General features: G+C 40.3%; 2 protein-coding genes across 3 annotated transcripts; one reads left to right on the top strand and one right to left on the bottom strand.

Moving 5' to 3' along the window:
* Positions 1-13: 13 nt before the first annotated feature.
* On the bottom strand, positions 14-18995 carry GEMIN5 (gem nuclear organelle associated protein 5). 2 transcript variants are annotated; one of them, XM_084295599.1, is made up of 28 exons: positions 18791-18995; positions 18491-18645; positions 17674-17855; positions 16755-16906; positions 16413-16532; positions 16090-16222; positions 15481-15640; positions 14741-14953; positions 13955-14040; positions 13412-13506; positions 12652-12785; positions 11446-11519; positions 10869-11050; positions 10628-10767; positions 9901-10072; positions 9414-9641; positions 8802-8912; positions 8257-8385; positions 7539-7634; positions 7108-7245; positions 6408-6555; positions 5739-5858; positions 4680-4890; positions 3722-3979; positions 2905-3067; positions 1906-2482; positions 1362-1458; positions 14-637 (listed from the first exon to the last, which is right to left on the bottom strand). In XM_084295599.1, the coding sequence occupies exons 1-28, from the start codon at positions 18951-18953 to the stop codon at positions 482-484; spliced, it is 4593 nt and encodes a 1530-aa protein (XP_084151725.1). In that variant the 5' UTR covers positions 18954-18995; the 3' UTR covers positions 14-481. The 2 variants fall into 2 exon arrangements, with proteins under 2 accessions (XP_084151725.1, XP_084151726.1); XM_084295600.1 differs by having other exon boundaries at positions 16413-16529.
* Positions 18995-27788, top strand: MRPL22 (mitochondrial ribosomal protein L22). The gene is made up of 7 exons (XM_084295601.1): positions 18995-19088; positions 19191-19236; positions 20495-20630; positions 22575-22640; positions 23127-23204; positions 23977-24046; positions 25274-27788. The coding sequence occupies exons 1-7, from the start codon at positions 19025-19027 to the stop codon at positions 25483-25485; spliced, it is 672 nt and encodes a 223-aa protein (XP_084151727.1). The 5' UTR covers positions 18995-19024; the 3' UTR covers positions 25486-27788.
* The last annotated feature ends 209 nt before the right edge of the window (positions 27789-27997 follow it).

Below are 27997 nucleotides of genomic sequence, written 5' to 3'. Positions count from 1 at the left end.
AAATGCCAATTCCTGCTTGTAGAAGACTTTATTTAGAGGAGGGAAAATAAATTCACAATGCTCTTAAGAACAATACTGGTTGGAGGGTCAGACTACTTAAAGGAACCATTATTTTTTTCTTCCTCTGCTGAAAGACTGATATAGCTGCTCAAAACTGTTTATCTTAAACATAAATTCCAAGAGCTTTCCTTGGCTTAACTTCCAACAAATAAAAAAAGATAATACAAAAATCCTCTATACCGTTTCAAGGCCATAGTCTACTGCTTTTCAGTTCTCTAACAGTCTCTTTAATAGTAGTCGATGACCATGAGTGTCTGTATATAAACCTGATTTTTTTTTGTATTTTTTTCCAAAACCGTAGTAATCAATAACCACATCCATAGAAACAAACCTTCGGTTGAAGGAAGAACAGCCTTGGCGGTGTTAATTGGTGTTAAGCAATTGAGGGTAGCTCTAAGGAGCTGTGCCTGGTCTCACAACGTCATGTCAAGAATTTCTCACCAGCCTTCTTGTAAACGTTAGCACTACTGTGTTTCCGGAGGAGATCCAATGCCTGTTCACGGAGTTCAGGAGGACACTGGGATCCGATGTGAAGGAGTACAAGGCAACACTCCAGCACATCAGGGAAGGGATAGAACTGGAAGAAAAAAAAAGGTGAAGTGATGTCTGCTCTTTCGGTTAGAATAGTTCAATACATTCAAGCAGCCAGCTCTAAAAACTGCTTTACAGTAGCCTTGTAAGAGACAGTCAGGAGTCAGATGGATTTTTTTTCCTGTTCTTCTAGGACATTAGCATGTTTAAGCGAGTTTGTTGCCCCATGTGCTATCACTGTGATTACCTTTAGTTATCTTACAGACTAGAGAAGAGAGGGGACAAGGCAGACTAGCAGACATGGTTTTGCAGCACATGGTGTGGTTTCATCAGTTTCTGATCAGTACAGGTCATTTTATACTTGATATTCACAACTCAACTATCAAACCTGTTTTTGCAAACATAGTAAGTATCAAGGGATTACTTTTAAAAGACATCAGAAAGTTTCAGTCAGGATATCCCATTGAGAAGCTTTATCTGCATTCTCCACCAGCATGGAGACCTGTTAACTCTCAAAGCTGCCGCAGCATCAATTCAGTGAAAAGGAGGACGATCCTGCTCATGTATGTGAGCCAGCCTGTATTTACACTGCTGGCACCAAGACAGCAGAGTAAGACACCTTTATCTTACAAATCTGGAATGCAACCATGGCACGAAGTCACTGCTCCTTACCTTATGTTAAAAAAAGGGGGGGAGGATTATATGATGAGACTGCCCTTATGAGAAGACTGTCTTCTTTCAGAACCATACTACCTCTTCTGAAAACTTACCTTTAAACTGTCTGGAAATTCTGCTAGTTTCTGCTTTGCTTCTAGAAGTCGCTTCGTTAGCTCAGGGAGGGTAATCGTTTCCTTTGCTTCATCTTTACTGTCAAGAAAAGAGCAGGTGTAATGTAATGAATTACTGTTTGGCTTAAATGACCACATAGCCTCCCTACTGTAGTCAGAGCACAGGAGGGTTAGACAAGCGTTACGCACACCCTTCTTTCTTGCTGAAGTCCCAAATAATTGTTCAGCAAAGAGACAGCACTGTTAGATCATGGTTTGTCCTTTTCATTATCCTCCCCTTTTCAAGTTGCCCTGCTTACTCACTGTATCAACACAGCCCGTGCATCAGAAAGTTGTTGAGCTGTGTTAAATTCATGCATGTGGTGGTGCCCCTGGGATATGCAAAACTTCTGAGCAGTAGTATGTTAAAGTGTCCCTGGGCAATGAGCTTGAGATCAGAGGGCATCTGAGCTAAACAAAAAACCTGCTGCACAAACAAAAAAAAGCAACACCTTTCAAACCCTTTGTTCATGTTCTGAAAGCTTACCCGTTTATCTGGCTCTTGTCAGAGCTTGGTTTATCTGATTCATTCTCTGAACTCTGCGGCACGTTGCCTTCCTGGATGCTTCCATTTGTGCTTTCCTGGAGATTGTTCCTCTGCTGCTGATGCTGGTGTATCATGTCTGCTAAAATCTGCTGGACCTCAGCTATATCTCTCTGCGTGTTCTGTAAAGCAGCAGTCGCTTCTGAAAGAAGCACTTTGCAGCCATTCAGTTTTGACTGTCTGTCTACCAAATCGACTGAGCTAGTTCTCGAGTCACTTTCTGGCTCACATCTCTGAAATTCAGTTGTACTGCTGAGATTTTCATCCATCTTAGTTGCAGTTTGATCAGGAGTATCTTCAGGAGAGGAGGGAGCTGATACGGAACTCTGCTCAACAGCTGGCTGCTCACTGGGACACAGCACAGGATCCAAACCAGTCTTTTGCAAGACGGTGGAATCTTTGGGTGGGTTCCACCACAGGTCATACAGCAGTCCGTAAGCTGCAAAGCCCTCTAAACTTCTGCAAGCAGCCATGCTTTGAGAATTTGTGCTGTCCAGTCTGTCTCTCAGGTTCTCACAGCCTAGTAATGACCAAAAAAAAGGATTACAAATAGATCAAGAGCTGCAGGATAAATGCATGACATGCTCTGGAGGAGAAAGAGAAGAACGGTCCAGATGATTTGTAACTATGAGAGGAACACAGCTTTCCAGTGTGCCCATCTCCCTTACAGATCAGAGTGTGCTGGATTTCTAACATCACCAACACTGAGTGACGTTGCTGAGCTTCCTTCCAGTCAGGAATTTTCAGAGGCCTTGAATCACCCTGATTCCATAGACAATTAAATGAACTCAGCATGGGAGCTGTACACTTCCGAAAGTCACAGGTTTCTTTATATATAGGAATATTTTACTCCTGATACTATGCCTAGTAATAAAAATGGGCACATAGCTCTGAAGGTCCCCTTGTTTGTCAGTGCCAGGAGGTGTACCAGAAAAGCCTTACCTTCAGGAAGGAAGATACTGCAAAGCTCTTGCATCAAAGTAAAATTGCCAGCATCGTAGCTGCGGGTCACAGCACCAAGAATACCTTTCACTGCTTCATCCCAAGCAGCAGCCTGATAGCTCAGTGCTGCAAGGGTCAGGTCATGGGAGATGTGGAAAAGCACCTAGAGGAAGCAGCAGAAAGCACAATGAATAATTTTACTGCTAAGCATGAATGACTCACTGGTTAAAACCATTACAGAAAAGTCCAGAAGCACATGACTGACTCAAAAGCAATTTTCACAATGATGCAATTTACATAGTTTCCTTTATGTAGGAAATCAGAGCGCTTTTACATGACTTGCCACTGTAATAATCAGCAACTCTGCTTGCATGTGTCCTACTAATTTGTACATCAAAAGTCAGTGACTCGCTGAGGTCAGAGAACTGCAGGAGCACCAGTTTATGACCAGACTTTCTGAACTCCAGGATATTTTGACAAGCATTCCTGCTTCTCCTGACAGTTCTACACAAAACCACATATCACTGCTGAGAACAGTCAGCTATGCCAGTCAGTCCCACCTAGCCAGCACGTCATTGCTCTCAGTGCTCATCACTGACGCCATACATGAGTTCTTACGCTGTGCAGAAACAAACTGGTAGATATGGAAGCTGCCCCAGGTGCCTCTCATCTACCTCTTTCTGACTATAACCTCATCTTGTAGCAGGATGCAGAGAGCAGTCCCCTGGAAACAGCTCACACAGCACCACAATATGTCTGTGTTTTACTGCACATGCTGTAGTGAGGCTTAGTGTGTATACAGATCCAGTCCAATTACCTGCTTTGGGTGGGTGTTGCTGGTAGAAGGAGGATGCTCAATACTCCGTAGCTGCTCCTGTGCACACGTGGCTTTTTCAGTGGTGTTCATGCCCAGCTCCTTCTGCCACACTTCTATCACCATGTCAAAAAATGAGGCGTCTCTGTTCAGCTCCCAGCTGTGGTAACAGGGAGGCACAGGGCTCTTTCGGTTACAGGGATTTCTTTCACTAAGGCACTTGCAAAGCAGTTCATTGAGGCAGAAAACAAGTCTTTGCCCCTTTAAAAAGAGGAAAAAAAAAAAGCATTGAGCTGTTGCAAAACAAAAAACAATCCCTTACTGACTACAGAAGTGGTCAAAGTTAAAAACGTGGCTAGTAGCAGCTTGCTGGTGATGATGCTTCACAACAGCAGCTACCAAAGAAAAGTACTGACAGACTGAGAGGCTCTAAGGTCAGAAGGAAGCCTCATAACGAGTTAAAGTAACCTTCTGCTTCACAATCCATACAACAATGAATTCCTGGATTAAACCTGTAATAGCAGATGGAGTTACAGCGAGTGTGTTCGTTCTGAATGACTTGAATGACACTAAACACCTTCTTTTACCTCTTTTTTCTGATTAGTATTATGTACTGATAATAAATAAATTAAAATGAATCTGAGTAAGAAAATGCAATACATCATTGACAAAAAAAAAAAGAAAGAAAAAAAACCACAGAAAAACCTCCACTACCTCTCTTACATACCTAATATGCACAGAGCCTACGTGCCTCTCCACCACATATCCTTTTCCTCTGCAAATATGCGTTTATTTATTTATTAAGTATTATCGCACAAACTTTTAGCAAAATATTTTGAGGCAAAACCCATTCAGGACTTCCTGTGGATTGTTAATATATGGGCAGAGGTGCAAAGTTCATCAAGGTAATCTGGAGAGAGACAATGCTAAAATGAAGTAGAAAGGAAAGAACCAGACTCACAAATAACGTTTTCTGTTGTTGAAGGACCTCCTGAGCTCCAACCCAGTTTCTGGATAACAGCAGCTCTTGGGCACATCTGAAAGACAAACTTGCCGACAATTCCTCCTCTCCAGATATCAGAGCAAGCTCAGCAGCAGCTTTAAGGGATGTCACATCCCCCTTTTTTGCCAACACCTTAACTGCATCATAGGGTGAAGAAGCTCCCAAATAACTGAAGAGATACAAGCAAATTGATCTCAGGTTAGTACTAAGATACCATTTAGAAATTGCATTGCAATAGTTCTAGCACAAACTTACAAATGAAGATAAACTTTTATTTTCCACAAGGAGTCAGAGTTCTCATCACTTTGCTTTAAAAGAGGTTGCTAGAGACAGAGGTGCCTGATCCAATGCAAAGCTCCAGAGGGAAAGTGACACAGCCTACTAGTCTGGATGGTGGTACACACGCCACGCATGGCTTAGAAGAGTAATACAATAAACAGATTAAAGAGACAAAAATTAGTGCATTTTTCCAGATTCCAGGTGAATCTTTTCAGAAGTGTAAACACTCCAAAAATGCCAGAGCTACAATCAACATCAAGCAAATCCACTACAGTAGTCCAAGCCAATATACTTCAAGCATAATTAGTAATTTTGGTAGTCACAAATTTGAAACATTCTAATTAGAGGAGGGAGACCCACTGATTAGGATGTTAGCTAAGGCAACAAGAAACTCAAGTCAATTGTTGCACTGCACATTTCCAGTGGAAAGGTTAGAACGCTCACACAGATTTTTTGTGTACATCTTAATTTTAGTTTCGGCTAGACGAGTTTTCCAAGACTTCTACTAATGTCTCTGAGAAGAGGTGGCTGCACTATAGTATGGAATTTGGGCCTTCTGCTCTGAACTGCCCTCTGGTGCTTCTTTTCATACTGCACTACAGGGAGTCAGTCTAGTGAGATCAGCCTCAGAAAGCACCTTAGACAAATAACGAACAGGCCAGTCATCAGATCCTACTGCTAAAAAGTCAGGTGTTTCAGGTATTAAACCAATTCTGTCTTCTTACCAGTAACACTTACCATTTGGCAGCCATGGAATAATGACCATCTTTCTCTAACAGAGCTGCCCAGCTGGTGTAGAGATCCTTCAGAATTGGATCTTCTGGACGCAACCTGGCCTTAGCAATTACAATTGCTTCCCTAATGCACATAAGAGAAACCGGACAGAAAAGTTGATTGACTGTATAAAAACCAAATAACTCCTCCTTTTGTAAGGGAAGTTTATCTTGCACTTAAAAAGAAACTGCCTCAAGTATTTTATGTCCAAGAACAAAAAAGAAAACTGGTCTCATTAGATCAGAAAACCAATGCCATTACATCTGAGATCCTATCTCTTATTTAAAAAGCACCCAACACTTTGAGAAGCTCCAGAACACTAATACCTGTATCTGGCTACACAATCCACCATGGGGAACATTCTACAGAAAACGTTTTAATTCAGAGTAAACAAGAATGATGTTGTTTTATTCTATTCTTTTTCAGTTATTGTGTCTTAAGCATTAATATGTAGCACAGCAGGTAATTTTTTTTACATCATACTTGTATGTAGAGTTGGTAACTTCTCTATACATACTCTCATGCAGCTCCCACGGTGCAGATGTTACAGCACAATGGCTGTAACCCACAGCCATCAAAGGAAATCTACCCCACTAGAAAGTAACAAAAATCTAAACATAAATATACAACAACCTGTAAAAATGATTCACTTTCAGGAGCTCAACAGCCTCATATACTTTATGGATGGACAGGAGATGGGAGGCAGCTTTCACATATTGCTCCTGAAAGCACAGCTGCTTCGCGAAGGCTTCTACTGTCCAAACCCAAGCCTGATATCCAACTGCAAAAGAAAAGGCAATACAATTTACATGCAAAGTTTTAAGACTGAAAGAATTCCTGCAAGATTGACATAATCACTAGTTTCTTCAACATGTAACTCTTCTCTGCCCCATATTAGTGTTTTTGTTGTTGTTGTTTTTTAATCATTCTAATACAAACTACTGAGGAAACGGGACAGGGAAAAGCTTGGACTTGAACACAACTGTAAGACTTCAATATCACAAAAAGGTATTTAAACCAACAGCAAGCCAGAGGGACTGCTACATATATCAAAGTACCAACTTTATCCTTATAAGTAATGCCTGCTCCTCTGAGAAGTCCCAAAGGAAATAACTTTATTTTCTGCTACAGCAACCTAAGGGTGCTTGTGGGAACATCCAGGTCTTTTCCTCTGTCATAAGCAGGATTTGTGTTTGACTTTTGTCATCATGCAGTTAAAGAAGCAACTTCTTTCCAATCCAGAAAAAACATGAGTTTCCAACTCATGAAATCATAATGCAGTGACCCTTAGCAGCTAATTCAACCAACTTAAGTGTTACAAGAACAAACATACCCATAGGCGAGATTGCTACCAGCTGGTCTGTCAGCTCTCCCCTCTCAGCAGCTGCCTGGAGGACGCCCTTCATATCTCCTTTCCACAACATGAGCTGCTGATAGAGCTCAGGATGTCCATTCTCCAAGTGATACTTTCCTGTTCGAAGTAAACACACTTCCTAGTTACCTATCAGCGTGAGTGCAACAGTGTTATTCACCATGGCAAAATACATTGGCAAAAATGGATTTGTTCTGGCGTAAGACATTGCAGATTTGCATCTGAAAGCCATAAAAACTGTTTGGGAAAAGCAAGTCTTTTGTTCTCTTCACAAAGACCTGCATTCTCAAACCTACACTGTGCTCTGCAGTAAATTCAAGCGTTTTTCCTAATCTGTTTTCTCCTTGAATGTCACGGTGACAGTGTCAAATTGGTCTCATTATTCCATTTACCTTCCACATCAATCATGTTGTGCAGAGAAGCTCTGTCTGCGAAGAGCCCCAGGTGGATACGATCCCCGAGGTCAGGGGACACTTCTTCATTATGATCTAACACAGATAAAGAGAATGAACATTCAAGATTTGATACAACACAGGGAACTAGGACCTGCCAAGTCACTGTTCTGCTCCACTACACTCAACTATAGCAAATATCCGTGTCTTCCACTTTCTTACACATACAGAGATTTAACACGTGCTCACAGATCATTACTCAGAATTTGTACCTGAGCTTGATTAAAAGGACTATGTGTGAGCAGAACGTTTATTCCAAATCAAACGTAGCAAGTTCCCTTGCATTCGCTGAGTCTATGGAATCACACCGTGAGAGTAAAAACATCTCCCACATGGCTTATTTTCTCCTGCACATGTCGTGCTTCTGAAGGTGAAAAAAATCTTTGCAGCTCTACAGACAATTTTACCCCTACCTCCACTATACAGGATCCTACACAAAACTTGTCTGGAGCGTCTACAGAATGCTGAAACACTTCAGGAGAAGCGAGATAGGAGGCTATAAAGCCTCCTTGCACAAAGGCCAAAATATCCAAAATTTAATGCCTAGTGGTCCAAATCAAGTCCTTAGACACTTACTTCTGAATACTTTGGAGCAGTCACCCCCTAAGTATTTTACCCAGTTGATCAGATGGAGGAAGCTGCAGTTTAAGATCAATACCTTTGTTTTTCAGACATGTAGCCAGCCTCAAGCAGTCCTGATGCAATTCGTCTTTTGATCTGTGATCCATGGATGTGGTGAAGGGTAGAATAGAGCGAGGCTTCTTCTTCTTCAGAGAGGCATCAAAAACTGAAAAATCAGTCACATTTTAGTCCATGCTGCACAGTTACAAGTCTACAGCAGAGCTCTCAGAAATACTCAACAACAACCCTGTTCCTTAAATATGAAAATAAAAAGCGGATTCTTAAATGCCACCTGCATCTCTTTTATGACAATTCTAACATTTCAACACTGATCATTTTGCATATTTTTCTGCCCATCTTGCCTGGACAAGAACTAGCAGCTACAAGGCAGGATCTCAGCCCACATTAAACACCAATTGACCTGACAAGCAGGGAAAATAAAAGAAGAAAACTGAAACATTACAGAGATTTTAAGAGATTCTCTCTTTCTCCACCACTTATTTGGTGTCTTATTAAGAAGGGAAGCTACAGCCAAACTCCATTCTAGCAGTCCCACATCAAAGCAATCTGAAACATACTAACTTGGTTTCTCTTTAGGTGGATCTTTTTTCACGGGAGTGGCTTTCTGGGTAACAAAAGGCTTTGACAAACTGAATGGAGATTCAGATGCAGATGAAGATATATCCTTGGATGCTGTGGAGTTAAGTGATTAAAAAGTGATTAAAAAAGGAAAAACCCATAGCAAGATACCTGACATACACATTCTGTAACAATAATTTAAAAATACAAAGAAAATAAGCTTTGCTTTGCCATAGAACTTAATAGTATTTTAGGGAAAGTAAATAAGAAGAAAATGTTACAGAACTGTCAGAATGCTAAGGAAGATGTCAGAAGGCACTAATGAAGGTCTATCATTACAAGACTTATCATCAGAAGGCAACACTGACCAAAATTGATGCTTTTTCAAGACATGGTTAATTTTGTTCACTAGTCCAGAATCTCTTAGTTAAAGACAAATAGTCCCAAACTAGTTTATAAAGTTATGATTTCAGAACACCTTTCCTATTTCCTTCAAGTGGACTACTTCAATAAAACAACATTATGAGAAAATCCTGCATGAAAGTACTAAGCTTGCTGATGCCCTGAAGGCTGAGCAGTCTGGGAACCATTAAACTAAGACAAGTTAATTATTACCAGGTGCGGAAACTTTATCAGGCAACTCCATCTCCCGAGCTTCTTTTTCTCCTTCATGGTCTGACACTCCATTTTCCTCTAGCAACACATCCTTCATGCTCTCATCTCCATTCACGACATCACTTAGATCCTGTTTGGCTGGACTCTTTCCTATAGGCTTTTTCTTCTTCTTGGCTTTAACTTTTGGTTGGATACTTCTTTTTTTCTCTAATTCTATACTTTTTTTGCCTATAAAGGTCACAAAAATTACTTTCATATTATTTGTAGAGATTTTTAGTGTACAAGCTGTCTGCCTCCCAAAACTGCCTCCCAACATTTAGTTTTCCAATAGATACGACTCTATTTAAAACTGGAAAGTTTATCCCTAAACGGGTAGCAGGCAGGCTTGAATTTAACATAAAAACTTCACTACTATTTCATAGCAACCCTCTATTTCCCAGCTCCCCCATCCTCTTCAGGAAAGGATCTTTTGTTTGAATACACTTACCCTGAGGTGGCCGTGTATGTTCCTGCTTTGAGATGCACCACTTGTGAACATAAAAGTCATCAGCTCCAGTATAAACAGAATCTGAATCCACTGGTGACCACTGCACACACAGTAGCCGGCCCTGGTGCCCTCGATAGTTGCAGAGTGGCTCTTCCTTCATAACATCCCATACCTTACGAACCAGAAAGAAACCCAATTACTCAAGAAGTCTCATCTTCCCTTAAAACCCTGCATTTCCTCTTCAGTGATTTGCATTTTATGATCTTCTCTATTAGTGAGCTTGCAGATATATTTCAATTACCGATAGGTAAATGGAGAAAACTCAAGAGCTTGCTTTGTTTGCAGTGATAGATCTGTGTAATATCTTTCTTTTTTAAAAGATCCAAAAATGCTAATATGAAAACAGAAACAACTGGACTTAAAAATCAGTTTGTGAGGCACAAAAACACATTCACTGACCAGCTTCTCTCTACAAATTCTCATAGGTCTGCACTAAAAGCCTTCTTTGCAACATTCTCATTTGTGCAGTGTGTAGGAAAGCCAGAAATAAACATAAGGCAAAATGTATCTCTCATTTTCAGCTATCCAGAATGAGATTGTTGCCAGGGGAAAATATGCAGTCATTAAGAAAGTTAAGTTCACAAAAGCTTTGTTGGTTCTAAAATACTGCAGAATGGATGATTTGAAAGCAAAACAAATACACTTCTGAGTGGCTGTAGAGCAATACCTGTGCAGTGCCATCATAACAAGCTGATACCAATCTGCCCTCATGGTGGGGACTCCAAGAAAGACTTGTGATTTTAGCTGTGTGCCCCGACAGAGTTCGAAAAGGCTCTGTTATTGTCAAAGGACTTTCTGAAGTGTTCTCTGAAAGAAGAATGAAAATGATAAAGTATGGCTGGCAATACAAACCAGGAATAGAGCAAAACAAGATGCCAAGACTTGGAATATAATCTGCAATCTATTACCTACGACACTCTTCAGATTATGCACATAAATAGTGGCATTGACTGAGCCTGAAGCTATCAAGTAACTCAGCTCTGGCTGGCTCCCATGCTCGTGATGCCATCGAATAGCGTTAATCAGTTTATGATGCTGCTGGATAGTGCAGAGCAGCTTCAAGCTTGGAGCCTGAAATATTTCAATTGACCTGAAATGTAAGAACAGCAACATAAGAAATTTATGTCAGTGAAAATGGGATTTTTTTTCTTGTTGTTATCCTGCATAAAAACGACAATCCATGAAAAAGAATAGCTGAATGAGTTTTTCTTTTCCAGATTCAAGTCACACCCTGGTTTAATATACAAGAAAGCGTGTTTCAATCAGAGTAGATCCTTGTAAAAGTGACCTAACGTGATGTTGTGGATTCTCAATGTCACAAGCAACTAAACTAAACATCAGCAAAGAATGCTGTATTATCACAATTCAGGCACACTGGCAATGAAACAAGAGACAAACCAGGATAACAAAAATACTTTTGCTTCACTAGAGTGACTTGACTCAGGATCAGCACATACGCAACCTTAACCTACAAGCAAAACATACCCATCTTCATTGCCAAGAGCCAAGAGTTTTCCATCTGGTTTCCAGCTAATCTCTGTACGTGCAGGCAGTTTGTGCTGTGGAAATAAGACACAACTATTACCAACAATCACACAAACTCTTAAGTCTCTTTTGGATGCATTCAACAGAAGACTGGCAACTGGACAGAGTTACGATTACTCTGCAAAATGAAAGTCACAAAACTGCTGGTTGAGTGATGTAGCAGTGACATAAACTCGAACAATTAAGAAGGACTGCAAAATGATGCAAGAACCAGTGACTATTTTTATCAGTTCAGTGAAATGTCTCAAAGGAAGTCTGTCTGGATTCCAATAAGACATTAACGCTCAATTCTCCTTATGCTCCCTAGAAAGCCCCAGACTTTCTAAGAAAATTCTACTACCCTTCAAAAGAAATCAATGTTTACTGTAATTCTTCCTATTCTTTCTAGTTTGGATGCAAGTGACTTGCAATACAACTATGATTTAGATGCCTAAAAATGATTATTTCATTGCTTATGACATTAATCTCTTAACTTCCAGCTAGTCTTTTACTCAAGCATGAAGCTACAACCTAGCTGACATAAATCAATATAGTCTGACTGACTTCAGCCGAATTATGCTGTCTTACAGCAACTGAAGACTTAACCCACTTCACTTCCTTTATCCTTTCAACTAAGAAATGACTGAATCATACCAAAGAACTAGTTATGGTCAGCTATCACCAACTGCTCTGCATTAGCAGAAGTGTAACAGGAAATAGACTCCTGCAGAATCACGAATGCCTTTACTTACTGCTATGTTTATTTTAAAAAATGAAAAAGTCAATGTTTGCAACAAAAGAACCAGAGAAACTGAGGTAGTTAACCCATGCATGCCCACCACGCGGTCTAAGCTATGACATCACTCAGGATATTACTTCAGCTGTGTTGTAACTGGAAAGCTCTGTATAAATCAATTATTTTAAAGAGCCATGTACAGCTTTATAAAAGAAAAATAGAAAGGTAAGTAACTCGTTCCAGGAACAGATGTGCCATGTTGACACTGGGGAAGAGAAGACTCTTTCAGTGGCAAACACAAACTGTCTAAAGTGTTTCACGGGTAGAGATTAAGGGTTTTATTTATTTTTTGTTACAGATTCGTCACGGAGGCTACAAAAACTATGACACGGTTACTGCAGATCCATAGAAAAAGATAAAATCATACTCACTTTGATTGAATTAGTGTCTCTAATGACCTTGTTGATGTCATTTGCCTCCCCACTAAGCTTCCAAGGGTTGTGTTGAAAAACAATACCTTCTCCAGCACAGCTATATAAAGTTACAGAGGGTTGTTCACCTTCTCCTGTTCAACAGAGGAAATGACTAAATATATTATGTTGTTCATTAGTCTTAGCAAAAGCAATTACTCCCACTATAAATCAAATGTTATTTTAAAAAGCTGTGTAAGTGCTTTGATTGCCTGAGATGTGGCAGCAACAAATTCTCACAATAGAATCCTCTGAAATGACCTCTCATTTCTAGGTATCTCCATAGTACAATCGCTTCACATATTTACACTCCCTTTAAAGCTGTGTCAGTGGAAAAAAGAAACAAGCTGTATAAGAGTAGCTACTGGCACTGTTCTGTTTAGTCTGAATGCTAGAAACATACCTATGGAGCTACAGAACCCGTATCTGACCCTAAACAATTACAACAGAGAGCCCATGAAGTTACTTGTTTGTAATACCCTGAGATAAGTGCAGAGGTGCTGTACTCTACTCCCACTTACTTCCTTTAAAGCTACTGGAATTCAAAAACTAGAACTGATTGTTTTGCTCCCTTGCAAAACTATTAACGATTCCTCTAGCAGAACACACCCTTAGTGGCTTGAAAGGATGGCTACCAAGCAAAGGATGGTGTGCAAGTTTCATGGCATCTGTGGGCTCTGTGCAGATGTCCTACTTTGTCATGAGACATTGCAAGACTCACCAGAAGACAGAGGAGGAGTCGGAGGCCCCCAGGCTAGTGTGTACACAGTCTTCTTGTGGTAAGTACTGGAGATCTGAGGTGGCTTGTTCTTTGCACTGGGCAGGAATATAAGGAAGAAGGGGTAATCAAATTTCAGCAAAGGGAAATACAGATGAAAATAAAATAAATCAAAGCACTGTATTCCAGTGGTGAAAATGGACACCACCTTCTGTAGGACAGTGCTAGAAACAGAACAAAACTGTCTTGATGAACTGCACCTGCATGTTGCTCTTCATTTTCTGATAACATCGGTTTAGTTAAAGTTTTCCTTGACTGATGACCTCTAAGAGGTGATGGTTATGCAATTTGAGCAAGGTTACTTAAGAGCTACCAGACATAATGAAGAGATGAAAAGATACACTGAAAATCCATCTGACTGCTTTTCATTTAATCCTATCTCTTACCTAATAGCAAACATATACCTCAGGAATGACCACATCACCTAATGCACAGTGACACACCAGCAAGATCTGACACTAATGAACTAGAACGCTTCTTTCTTACCTGCTGGAAAAGGTGTCAAATATGCCAACTTTTCCATCATCTGTTCCAAAAGCCAAGCAACCTTCCTTAGTTGGATGCCACGATAACTGCAAGAAAATGAGAAAGGGACCCAAAATTACACAAGCCACAGACAATTTATTTCTAAGTAATAAAAAAAAGTTAAACATTGAAACTGATAAGCAAGCACTGTCCCTTATATCCACTCTTCCAACTATAGCCACTTGATTTGATCACTCCACAATGAGTATCAACGATTCTCCCCATATCAGTTATTAGGATGAGATGAAAGGTACTAAAATCATTAAAATACTACTTGATATCTACATTACAGAATAGAAATGGGGGATACTGTAGGACAGTGAGAAATCTTTTGGCACAAACAAGAACAACTACCATGTTTTAAGGCTGCCACCTTTTACCAGACCAGATTAGCCTCTGGCAAATCACTAGTCATACCCAACCTGAAGATATCCATGTTGGGCTTTGTGCATGTCATAAACCTCCCAGCAGAGCAAGAACCATGGATGAAGCAAGAAACAATCACAAAGGTGCATAAAAACAAAAAAGCAAGGAAGTTTCTAGAGCTGTTAAAAGGTCTAAAAGTGTGTTGCTTGATTCCAAAATGTATTGTATACCAGAATAATTGAGCACAAAACCCATAAATTAGCTTTATATGCATTTGATTGGGAAAAACCTTTTTCAGAGTGAAAGACATTCTTCAATGAGAAAAACAGAATAAGAGGAAGAAAAGAGACAAGAAAAAAAGGGAATCAAAAGCACACTTACTGCTGTAACCTTGGATTTTATGCTTTGCCAGAAGGTTTTAACATCATAGATATTGCTCATGGACAAAGTATTCCAGACACGGATCATGCTGTCCCCAACACCGATGGCAAGGCAGCCTGGGTCCACAGGGGAGAAGGCAAGACTATAGACAAATCCCCCAAGCGAAGGCATTGTCCAGCTACAATCAAGAGTTGATAGGTCCCAGCACTTCACCTAAAGAATATTTAATAAAGAATAAATGGTAAATGTAGTGACCGGTATGACAAGGAAAAAAACAAAGCGAGAGGAAGTGAGGGGAAGAGTCAGAGGGTCAAATTCAAGACAATGTATGCCATTTCCACCCAGGGGAGTACATCACAAATGGCTGTAATAATTGGAAGACTGTAATGGAACAGACAAAATGACTATGCTTTAATAATATGGTCCTCTTTTGACCTCAAAACAGGAGGCCCTCTGCTGCTTGTAAAAGGCAAACAAAAACAACAACAAAAAAAACAACTTCAGTCTGTACAAGTCTGTACAAGGGGGATAATCATTCGGTCCATGATGGTAAAAGCTTGATCTTACAAACTAACAAAAACACACACAGTCTGTGCTCAGAACAAATTTTAAGCCATGTTATAAAATGCTGAGATAAACCCACTTTAAGAGACAATATACAGCCAGAAAAGGGGCATTTTCACTCAGTCATACTGTATAGCTACTGCTATTTTTACGTGAATTTCAAAATGGGTTCTTACATCTCTATCCATTGAAATGGAAAAAAGCAGCTCTTTGTCTTGATGCTTCACGGAACACAGATTGAACACAATACGGGAGTGATTTTGTCCTTCTGAAGATCCTAAAAGTGTCCACTTGCGTTTTCCAGGTTGGGTCAAATCCCAGAGCAGCAGTTCTCCTCTACAAAATTTAAAGTGCATTATTCATTTCAGAAGAGTAACATAGGTTGTTGATGGTAACACGTGAACATGCTACAAGAGTAAAAGTAATACCATACTAAATCTAGACACACATGCACTACATGTCCCTATATACAGATATACAAGACCCTATAGATACCCATACTTAACCACATTGAAGACTGACGTGCCATTTTTCCCCATTAAATGGGCAAAACCACAATCAGTACCATTAGCAGTTGATACTCAGATAAGATAAATAATGGGACAAATAATACTATTCTAGAAGTCTGAACTCCCACTTTAACTCTTGGCCCGTCCTGTCTCCAGCTAGATCAACAAAAGAAAAAGATGGGAGAGTCAGTGTTTCCTACCCAGTTCTTCCTTCAGTATTGAATAAATTAACCTACAGTTACTGTCTGTACCCAAACTGCTGTGTGTCCTACTTACCCAAAGGAGCTGGATACAATTTCTGTGGAACGACCGCAAGGCCAGTGAACAGTCAGCCAAATACGTTCTTTGACAGCAGGATCAATAGCTCCACCTCTTCTCTTTGTGGGTGGCAACTTCAAAGTCATAACACCTATGAAACCAAAAGGGATCATCTAGACCTTGTACGTCAAAATCTGACAGAAAAAGAAGTCCTGTAAACCTGAAGCGTTAAGTACACTCCCCACGCTTTAAGCTATTGGGTTACAAATGAAACCTGAACTTAGAGAGGAGCTCTTCCCCCATATTGCTATTGTTTATCTCACAGTATTAATCGTACTTACTTCTGCCTCTAGTACAGCTCCATATTCGTATGGTCTGATCTTTGCTTCCTGAAGCCAGGTAACAACCTTTCTTCGTGGTTGCATCTTGACTCAGCTCCCCGTTTGGAACTTCACCTGCTTCTGAAGGAAATACCACAGAAGTGAAACTATTATACTCTAAAATTCAAAGCTCTGTAAAAATTACCTGAAAATACATTGCTCTGTATCAGAAAATAATTGAACTCAGCAGTTGCCTCTGATTAGCTACTTACTGACTTTCTATGGATAAGGAATTCAGTCCTCTAGGAGGACATCTAAGTGAACTAAAAAGCACTTCACAAACTATTAATCACTTCTACGTACCTTGGAGTTCATCTTGCCAAGCAGGTAACCTTTCTTCACCTGGCACAGGGCACCAGGCCAGACAATGTATTTCATCGTCATGACCTCTTAGCCTATGAAGAATTTCTTTTTTCCTGCTGATGTCAATTACAATCACCATGCCATCCTTGTAGCTAAAAACAGAGATTTCAATTAAAAACTAGATTCTTGGATCCTTGTGGAATATCATCTAACCTGACTGCAAGCTATTTAACAGGATCACTATCTCCGTATTACAAAAAGAGATGTCAATTCACAAGCAAAATGAGAATAGCTGTCAACTCTGGCTTAAGCAGAGCACTGGCATACATACAGCTGCCTTCTCTTCAAGACGTGCAACCACACAGTACATTTGGCTTCAAGAATGACACCAATTTAGTAGCAATACAGCTCTCAGAAATTTAAAAATTAACAGTGGCTTTTATAAAAGGAACATGTTTTCTTTACCACAAGTTACTTCCATTCCCTTACTTCTCTTGTGTTTGTTATCCCTCAAGAGAACTGTATGAAGTCTAAAGGGCTTTCAGGTTCCATACAGTCTCAAGTTTGCAAAGGATGGGAATTGCAATGATTGACAATGGCCTAATAAAAGATACACAACTCTATTCAGATAGTAAGCTACAGATAGTTCAGAAGTAAGCTACAATAGGATAAACACCAATGAAGTCTATTCAAGAAAGATGAGTTTTCAGTAACTTCAGGGATTCAAACCAAACCTGGTCCTGTGAATTGTTACAGAATTCTACATCTTGCACATTTGCTAATCAAAATGTTATTTCTAAGTTGTTGTATGCCAGAAGAAAAAAACAGCCAACAAAACCTATAAAAATAACCTTACAATTGTGCAGCAAAATATCCAAACAAGAATCTTTCAGGAGAATGGGAAGCAAAGCATATTTACCCGACAGCCACGAGGTTTTCATTATGAGGAGAACAAGTGAGACAAAAAATTGTCCGAGGCTCTGGGAAGAATTGCTGGCTGTCGCTTCTGCTATGCCAGTAACAAACAATTATCCCTTTTTCATCACCGGATACAACCAAATCTTTCACAAGGGGTGACCAGTGCAACGCTGAAACTGCATTCTGAAGAAAGACAAATGAATACATTTAAAGCTGTCTTGTATGCTTGGCCACTGAATTTATTTTGTAGGTGGTTTAAAGAATTAAAGCACATAATAAAACAAAGTGCATTTAGCAGTGGTTTCTTTTGGATGGAAAACAGACAATGATACTCTTAACAGCCTGCCTTCATTCACGACATAGAAATCACGTAACAGTGAACAACTAGCAGAAAATACTGTGAGCACTCCCCAGTATCAGTTGGGTTAGCTCTAAACTTTTTCAATTATTTTGGGCTTTTGCACATTTGACTGATTTGCCAGCGTCCTGAGACACAACAGCTGTCCATGTGTACGTTTTTACCCCGTCCTGTGCGGGATGATAACTTGATGGAAAGATTTGAGGTAGGCAGGGTCTGGATGAGTGGCATTGAGCACGTGCCACAAGCACAGGCATGCTCCCAAAGCTCTGATGACTGCTTGTGAGGGTGTTATAACAACACACAGACCTAAGGCTAGGACAAAAACCTGCCCAGGAGCGTTCACTCACCCCTTCTAACTTCACCACCTGGGGATTCTCCCTCGGGTTAGGGTGAGACCCTGACCTTTAGGGTGAGACCTGAGGTATAAAAGGGCGGGTTTGGGCCTCTTAATTCTTACCTGGTGCAGGTCGTGCTCCGCCAGCGGGCCCAGGCTGTCGGCGTCCCACAGCTGTACGCTGCCGTCGTCGGAGCCGCTGGCGCAGAGGCCGCCGTGCGCGGGGTGCCGGCAGAAGGCGAATGCGGCCACCCTGTCCGTGTGCCCGAGCAGCTCCCCTGCAGCGACACCGAGGCGAGCCCTGTGAGCACCCCGAGCCTCCCCGGTCCCCCCTCATCCCCCTCCCCAAACCCCCTCACCCCGTGAGGCGAGGCGAGGCGGCGGGGGGGGAGCAGCGAAGCCCCCCCCGCTTCACCACGGTACCGTAAAAGGCGGGCGCGGCGGGGCTGCTGACATCCAGCAGGCAGATGCGGTGCCTGGCGGCGAAGCCGAAGAAGCGGCCGTCGGCGCTGGTGTCGCTGCAGCGGCTGCAGTACCAGTTGGGCGAGGCGGGCAGCACCCTGCCCGCTGCCGTCCCCGCCGCCATCTCGCCCCCGCCGCCGCTCCCCTCAGGCCGGGGGCGCTGCCGTCGGGCGCCGCGCCGCGAAGCGTCGCGAAATGCCCGCCCCTCGCCTGCAAAGCGCGGCCGGGAAGATGGCGGCGGGCAGGCCGCTGGGTGCCGGTGAGCGGGGTTGGGGTTTCTCTCCTCTAGCCCTGGGCTCCTTTGGTGTTCTCGGGGTTCTCAGGGCTCTTCTCCGTCTCACCCCGCTGCTTTCTCTTGCAGGTGGCTCCTGGCTGCGTGGGTTCCTGGGCTGGGCGCGGCCGGAGAGGTGAGTGCGGGTGCTTGGGGCTCGTTTGGGGCTGCCCTCGCTTTTTACTTGTGTATGAGTCGTCCTATAAAGCCTTACACATATAGCATAAAATATATTTTTAAAAACCCCTACGCGTGAAGTATAGAAACTTTTGCTTGTTACTTCTTGTAACGCGTTTGTGTCCTCTTCCCTCTCCAAAAATAAATAGAGTTGCTCTCCACATGCGGCTGGGCCGCCTTAAGGCACGGAATGTGGAATTCCTCAGGCCGTCAGGCGTTAGTGCCTTCTGCTGAGGCATGAAGGGCAGCACTTACCGTTGGTTACGTTGTTAAACTGCGAAATGACGTTCATGTACTCGTCAAGTATTTTTCTGCGTTGATAGGTGATGTTATATTTGGTGATGCTAAATAGTTGTTTCGATAATAACTGAAAAAAATAACCCATAACGTTTACATTTGCATAGTGTCCTACTCCCTACTGATGCAATGTGAGAGCTTTCCAATTTGTACAATGCCTTCTTGAAATTAACAATTTGTGTTCTGCTTGTCAGTCTCTTTTTAAAATGCTTTACACCGTTTGGCAACCCAGACAAAGCTGCTCAAGCCTCAGTAGAGCTCAGTGTCTTCTCTTGATCTCGGCTATTTCTTGGCATTGTGAGGGGCTGCCTGGTGCTGCCCTGTCCGGTCAGCAGGGGGCAAAATGCAGCTTGGTCTCTGAGGTGAGCAAATGGAGTGAAAACTGTAGAAGTATTTTTGAGGTCAGCTATCTTACAGTGATTTCCTTGCATTTTGAAAGCAGTTGAGGTTTTCCCTTTCAAATTTCAGATAGGGTGAATGCTTAAACACTTCTAATATTGTTGGTACTTAGTCCCTTGAAAAGGTAGAAATGTTTACTGTTAAAATGTTGTTAGAAGTTAAATAAGTATTGGTTAGTCTTGGAAAACTGAAGATGTGAATTGTTTATGTGAGTCAGGAACTCCTCGCAAGACCAGAAAGGTAATGGTGTCTTAGTATGATGAACAGGGGACGTTAACTGTAGAATCTTATGCTGCACAAATGCATTTAAGGTTCCTGGCATACTTTAGGAATCCTAAAGCTTTCTGTTGAATTAAAAAGCCTTTGCTGTGCGAACCATGAAGAACTTGAGCAGTTTTATTTGAAAGTATTCAAATGTGACAGTTCTCTTCATCGTGACGGGTAAGTTTGCAATTTTCCAGATAAAATGAACAGCAAGAACGTTTCTGTTCAGCAGGAAAGACTCTGTTTTTGTCTTGCAGGTGGTTAGCATCCAGTAGTGTTTTCCCCCTGTCATGCATCCACACAAGTGCATGTCTACAGAAAGTTGGGAAGTGGGAGAAAAAGAACAGGATCGTTTACCCTCCGCAGCTGCCTGGAGAACCTCGCAGACCAGCTGTAAGGATACACCTGTGAATTTCTTTACCTGTTCATATTTAGCAGTTTCAGAGCAGATTGTCTCTGCATATATTCACAAGGCACTATTCTGGTAGTTTATTCATTTGTTTTTTTAAACATTTTAGTTTGTTTGGCATGTTGATATTGGAAAAATTAACATCTCTCTGGATGTTCTCCATTTCTAAATTATATTGAAACTGCAAGTTGCTGTGCAGCTTATTGCTTGCTTAATGTGTTGCTCATGACAAAGATGCCACCTTCCTCTGCTTGTAAAATTTCTCTGAACTACAAAGAGATGAAAGTTGTCGGGGATGTACCACTATAAACTTGTCCCGTACATAACATCAGCAGTTAACTAGGGAAGAAGACAGCTGGATTGCTGCTTCTGCACCAAACTACAAACGTGACTTTCTTCAGTAGTGGAACTAATGGTGCCTCTTTACTGTTAGTAAAATAGTGTACGCTCTCCATTTCTTTTTTGTTTGTTTTTGTTTTTCCTGCTTTATAAATTCTGAGGTCTGATGCTTGCCTCTTACTGCGGCCTGCCTCTTAATGGAGTTGTTTGTAGGTTGTCTGCTCTCACAGTAGTTGCTTCATTTGCTTGATATGGTCTGGAGGGTTCTGAAGTTGTGTGGGGATGGACGTGTGAGTCAAGCATAACGTGATTGCAAAAGTCTTTTTTTCCTTAGGAAACCACTTTGTAAACACAATACAGTGGGGCTGTTGCTCTTCCATCTGTTGAACAGCAACTTGTGTTTGCTAAACCATAAATGGAAGCAAAGAATCTAAAATCCTTTTGTTACCTGTATCCTCAATAAAGGCCTTTTGCTGGTCATGCAAGAGAATTTTTGGAAAAGTCAGCTTTTTAAAATGCAGTCATAACTGATGGGATTAGGTTTTGATAACATCAAGTTTATGCAGTTTCTCCATGTCTCCTCTTCCTGGTCCTTTTAAAACTGCGAAGTACAGTTAAGTGTGAATAGAAGCAAGTCCTTTGAGTCATTCATGAAAGTTAAGTGTTGCGCCTTTGGAGGGAATAAGCAATGCTGCTTTCTCTGTACATCAACCTGGCAGAGTTTTAGGTGAATTACTCAGTATTTCATCATTCCTGAAAGCTGATGTTTTTTATTTCCATTTTCATAATCATACTTCATTGGGAAGTAATCTCTTTTGTCCTGTGTTAGGCATACTGCTCAGCAAAATAAAGTATTTACATCTCAAAAGAACAGATTTTTTTTCTTTCTGACGTGCTTTGTGGACCATGAGCACCTGTCACTTCTATCAACATTATGGCCTAGAACTTAGAAATGCATGCTGTGAACTGTAGTGACTAATGCAATATATATGAAAAGAGTTATCAACCAACTCAAATCAAATTCTTTCTGTGAAGAATGCCACGTCCTTCAAATTTGTATTGCTGTTAAATTTTACTAGCTGCTTTTGTTCCCTGTTGGTACAGTAACAATGTTAAATCGCTCTTTGGAGACAACTCTCAATGCCAGCCAAACTTGAAACCCTCCTCACTTCTGAAGAGCTAATTAGTTTCATTCTGGTAATAGTGCTTTGTTGCTCTCCCAGGAAGTTCACTTGATGTCAGAGTAATAAAGACTGTATGGGCACGTGAGTTTTAGGCTGCTTCAAAAGGTGGGGAGGAGGAGAGGAAAAGATGATGAAAAATCTGACTAGGCTTTTCAGGGACCTCTGTTTATAACCTAGTTTAATTCTTACAAGGTTGTATTAAAATTCACTGTGTGCTGTTTTTTTGTATAATGCTTTCAGGTTAAAATGGCAAAGGTATGCCTGACTTGGTGTGTCCATGGTATAGCAGGGAGAGCCATGCTTCTTTTATTCCTAGAATGAGCATATGTTGCAGAGTGAATGTATGCTTCATTCTTGTTTTCACAGCAAAATTACCAGTCCTCTAACTTTTTTTTTTTCACCTAGGAAATATATCACTGTCGGAGGGACATAAAATACAGCAAAGATAAGATGTGGTATCTGGCAAAACTGGTAAGCAAAAGTGCAATTAAATTTTGCATTCTGAAATTCAGTATTTGCCTTACCTGCCTAGTTTAGTCAGAGTAATCACCATCTTAATAACAGAGTCCTGAGGAAGAGCATGCACTAGTGCAGGCAAGCAGCTGTTCGTAATTTTGTTTAGCTTTGTTTATCTTAGTGTGCTCTCAGTGCATACCCAGGATCATACACAGTTCATGCGCTGTGGAAGAATTATCATGTTAATTTTGGCCTAGCAGTAGATGGCAAGGGGAACTTTGAAACACTAATGGGCTGTTTTTTTCACTTAAAAAAATTAAATATTTGGTTGAGAAGTACTGTATATGAGGTATTGCATTGAAGAGATGATGATAATTAAGGAAGCTAAAGTCTTCTGACTTGCTCTTTGTAGTGGTAAAGTAATTTAGATACTGTTTTCTGAGTAAGAGAATGGAAATATTTGTAATTGCAAAAGTTAACTGTAATGCTTTATAATTGCAGATAAAAGGAATGTCCATTGATCAGGCTCTTGCTCAGTTGGAGTTTAATGATAAAAAGGGAGCAAAGGTGATCAAAGAGGTATGCAGTAGTATTCTCTAACCCTCCTAATTTCAAGAAAACATTTAAATCAATAAATAGCACCGGAGATTTGGAGATGTTTCTATCAAGTCTACTGGGAACACATTCAAACCACATTTATGTAATGTGACAAAGATATACAGAAGTAGTTTGTGCTGAATGTTTTATTTTGTAATGATAACAAATAACATGTGGGTATCATCTTCTCTGTAATGATGCTTGATGTTAAGTTTGTAGTAAATAATGCAGAATCTGTCACTGTCCACCATATCAATGTGTTTTGGTTCTTCAAAAACAGACGATGAGGGATAGTGTCAGGGAAACAACTGAGTTCTGTAAAAGCATAAAAGTTTTTCATGCACAGTAGTTGTTAGGAGTCTCAAATTACTTGTTTGCTGGCATAATAACAAAGAAGAATCAAACATTAGCTGGAAATATTGAATGGCATTTTTTTTTTTGTCTACCTTGAGGTTTGTTTTTAGTCTGATGTCTAATTAGATGAAGGTCCATGAATGGAATACTGATAATTGCTCGTGGGAGCCATCTTTCCCATGTCCTCTCCTCCCTGAAAGTGTAATAATTGTCCTGAAGCTTTTCAATGTGTGTGCAGAGAACATATTTATGTAAGGGATGTCTATTTTCTAATAGTTTTGATGTCTCTAGAATACTTTTCTATAACTGACTTAAACTTGCAATTTCCTCCATCTTATCTAGAGATAAGAAACAGCATTGCTTCAGTTTCTGCTCATACTTCTATCTCTTCTTGTTACAGGTTCTGTTAGAAGCTCAAGAAATGGCAGTAAAAAATCACAATGTGGAATTCAAATCAAATTTACATATAGGTAAGTTTTTTTTGTTTTTCTGTACACGAAAATACCATCTTACATGTACTTGATGAAACAGTTTATTATTAAAGGTTCTGTTGCTTCAAATCAGTAGAAGTGGATGGATAGTTTCTGTTAAACATGTCTTTAGCGAAACATTAAAAGCATGTGCTCCCTATTTTAAGCAGAGCTGAAGTTAATGTGGTTGTTGGTTTTCTGACCATCAGTTTCTCATAGTTGATTTCTGACAAGTGGTGTTCTGGCACTGACTAGATGCATTGTTTTTAAAGATACTCATCTGTGAATGGAATTTCTGTTCCCAGTGTGGAAACAGTCCCAAAGAGGAAGCTGCTTGACATGAGTATAAAAGACTAGATAGCAGGAAGTAAGCTGGTATTACTTTTTAATGCAGCCAGTGAACATAGGTCACGGAAATTTGTCCTGGAATAGTACTACTGCCTTTGAAGAATCAGAAATTTAGGCTTCTCTTAGAAACATTGTGTGCAAGTAAATCGGTATTGACAGGAGACTTCTTAATAATAAGACTGGTTACAGAAAATTATGGAATAAGGTTGTAAAAACTACCATGTTTTCTTGCCTAGAAACATGAGAAATACTTACGTATAGGTGTTTTCAGTCTCAAAGAAAAAAATCTGCTATCTTGCCAAATATGATGTGTTATCAAATTCACCTCATCAGCTTAAAGAAACCTGGATTGTAGAGATTTGATTAGAATTCTTTGGACCCTTCCAGGCCTCTGCCATAAAGACAGCTTATTTGCTAGTGCAGGACTGGATGTGTAGATAATGAAAATACTTATAATGAATGCAATATTGGTCAAGCGGAGGAAAAATAAAGTCTATTAAGACTTTTCCAGGAATAGATGGGACAAAGTACTGAAAAGCAATTGAATTAGTACCACATTTGTAAGAGCTATATGAGCTAGCAAGCTTTCTGTCTAACTATGTAGCTTTGCTTGGTTTTCTTGTTTACTATATATTCATGTGAATGCTTTCTAAATACAGTTTTTTGGTGCTCCTGAAGAGTGTAAACTCAACCCTTGGATTTCTCTGTAGCAGTATCTGCTAAAAGTAATGTAAGCTGGAGGGGAGAATCATGAATGGAAAAACTTTTCCTATACAATCATGAAAAATACACTGAGACAATGTTTTAATTGCAGATATGTAGTAGTTTATTCTGAGACTTAAATAGTCTTTTCTCTCCCTCCCCCTTTTTTTCTTTCAGCTGAGTCATTAACAGGCAGAGGCCAATACACGAAACGGATCCGTTACCATGGTAAAGGCATGTTTGGCATCATGAAATTAGTCAGGTGCCACTACTTTGTGAAGCTGGTGGAAGGTCCTCCTCCTCCTCCAGAGCCACGAAAGACTGGTTTTGATCAAGCAAAAGAATATGTGCAACAGCTCCGAAATAGAACACTTGTTCATACACTGTGACAAACTTTTGTGACTGTATTGGTACTCCTTGTTTGACAGTGTAGTTATATAAAATAATAATTAAAATCATGTGTTGGGTGTATTTTAAGTGCTGCTGAAGCTGGATTCTGCAAGAATGACCGTAGTTTTTTTCTTAATTTTCAAGCAATAGAGAAAAATCTTGGAAAAGCAGCAACAGATCTTGAGTTACTTGGACCACAGCATTCAACCTTGTCCGGGCTATCAAATCTAGAGCATACAGGGCACCTACACAATTTCTCAGGAACTTTGGTTGTCACAAAACTGATGCAGCTATCTTTTTGTTATATACATTTGGGTCTTTTGTTGTAAAAATGTACAATGGACAGCTTGCAAGGTCAGGATTTCGAGTAAAATGATCAGAATTGAACATCTCAGAGTAATTACAACACTTCAACAAAGCTGGCAACAATCATGGATTATCATGCATCACTTTCAGATTCCTTTATCTGGGCTGCATTGCTGATTCCTTACTGTCTGTTATGTGTCTTAGGCATTGTGTCTGGCAGTAAGTAAAAAATGTAAAGTTCAGGTTTTGACAGTGTCAGTAGGTGGCATTGTTTAGTTTGTCTGAGAAGGACATGGCAGTGAAAACTTTCAGCATGTTGAAACTGTTCTTGATTCTTACCATGGCATTAATAGTCCGATATGTATTTGGAGCTCAAGCTGTTCTCTGTAGAAACTCAATAAGAGTAGCAGGCATTATAGGGAGGAAAGCTTATCTTGGTGAAGAGTGAGCTAATTATTCTGTGGTGTCTGGGAACAAATTGCTTTTGTAATGCTGAGGCAAGTAAAATGCTGTATGGATTTAATATGGAATAGCTTGTTGCATATATGAACCAAGCTTTCAGTTCTCTGAAAACAATCTAATTTTTATGAAGTGAAAAAGGGGGCAAAAAAAGGTCAGTAGGGAGAAATCTGTCTTTACCCAGTCAAATTTTCAACCCAGATGGCCAGAGATCATGAACATCAGCATAAAAACAGAATGAGTAGTTGCTTGTTTACGAAAATAATCTGGTATTTAGACCTTTTCCATTCTGGGAACATTAGAGTGGGAGATGAATTGCTTACATCATTTGGATCATTTTACCACACTGATTAGTGGTGGCTTTTCTACATTCAAGTAGTGGTGAAAATATGGCTTTATTTTCACCACTACTTGAATGATGGTCAAGGGACAGTTCCCACAAGGAAACAAATTCTTTGTCTTAATGAAGGTGTCATACAGCTGATTCTTTGGGCTACCAAAGAAAAAGGAGTGCTAGGGGATTGTGAAGTTACACAAGAAGTACACGCATAGATCATACCACTAATGGGTGCTTACTTGCACTCTTTTTCTGTAGTGCACTTACAGAAGCATTACTTGTTTTATTGTAGGGATTTAGTAACTTTTATCTGAAAGGTGTGTCTGAAAGATGGAAGAAACTTCTGTAGGCCCTGATGTGTTTAAGGAACTGTTTTTGGTACGCTATAATAACTGTGCTTTGCTCTGCCAGCTGCCCTTACCTCTTTTGCCATATTGACTCTTAAAAGTTGTAGCAAACTTGAATTGCTTTTATTTTGGGGGGGCTGTGGGAAGCCAGTGATTTGGGAAAACGTTAAAGAATTGCAAAATAATTGATGTTTAACAGTGCTTGTCATCTAAGCATGTAAAACCTGGCTCCTGGATACTTTATCCCATTGCTTCTTTCTACTGCATACTGTAGATTTCCCTTCAGATCCCGTCTTGACCTCCAGACAAGATTGAATCTATACATGGATATTCATTACTCTAGTTTTCTCTAAAAACTGAAACAGAAGTGAGAATGTGACTGTCCTTTCCAGCTTCATGATACAGCAGGTGGCCCTGACGCTCCTTTGATCAAACAGTTTTGGTCTTCTAAAAATTTTCAGGCAGAAGGCAGGATGCTTGCATTCTAGTTTGGCTGCTTGTCATTCCTGTTTTCCTCAAAACAAAAAGTAGGAGGATTCATTTTTGACATACTTTTCAGCCCCCACCTTACTTACACCTTAGTACCCTTGTCTTCCTTCTTAAAGGTGTTTGACCCACAGTGGATTCTTAGGGTATTGGCTAAAGAAGCTCCACAACTTTGGCTGTAACAGTACAATGGGAGATTTGCGAGATAAGGAGCTTGAACTGACTTGATCCCTGCCTTTCACTTATAGGAGGGTAAGAGTGTCTGAAGTGTTTTCAGTGATGGGTGTACCAGAGCATTGGTATGGGAACCTGCCTGAATCTGTTTAAAAAATCAGTAAAATCTAGTAATAAAACTTTATACCATCAAGTTTTCTATGGAAATGTTTTTTTGATTCTACTGTGTTTTCTTAGTAATTAGTATGTCTACACTTAAGTTAGATTTTTTTTTTTTTATATGGATTCAGAAAGAAAGACTTGTTGCAGTTAACAGTACTTCACCAAAAGATAAATGTTTTTATTACTGTGCCCTCCAATAAGAGGTTATTCTTAAATGAGCTGTCACCAGACACGAGGAGG

The sequence above is a fragment of the Netta rufina genome (assembly GCF_964035555.1).
Source record: "Netta rufina genome assembly, chromosome: 14".
Lineage (NCBI taxonomy): Eukaryota > Metazoa > Chordata > Aves > Anseriformes > Anatidae > Netta > Netta rufina.
The sequence above is the reverse complement of the archived record's forward strand: the minus strand, read 5'-3'. Positions and strand labels throughout refer to the sequence as shown.

Coding starts and splice junctions, on each gene's coding strand:
- GEMIN5 (XM_084295599.1), bottom strand. CDS start 18,953: ATGGCGGCGGGGACGGCAGCGGGCAGGGTGCTGCCCGCCTCGCCCAAC. Junction 11,051..11,445: donor GCTCTTGGCAATGAAGATGG/GTATGTTTTGCT, acceptor CTTACATTTCAG/GTCAATTGAAATATTTCAGG. Junction 10,768..10,868: donor TAATCTGAAGAGTGTCGTAG/GTAATAGATTGC, acceptor TTCTTCTTTCAG/AGAACACTTCAGAAAGTCCT.
- MRPL22 (XM_084295601.1), top strand. CDS start 19,025: ATGCCCGCCCCTCGCCTGCAAAGCGCGGCCGGGAAGATGGCGGCGGGC. Junction 19,089..19,190: donor GGGCAGGCCGCTGGGTGCCG/GTGAGCGGGGTT, acceptor TTTCTCTTGCAG/GTGGCTCCTGGCTGCGTGGG. Junction 19,237..20,494: donor GGCTGGGCGCGGCCGGAGAG/GTGAGTGCGGGT, acceptor TTTGTCTTGCAG/GTGGTTAGCATCCAGTAGTG.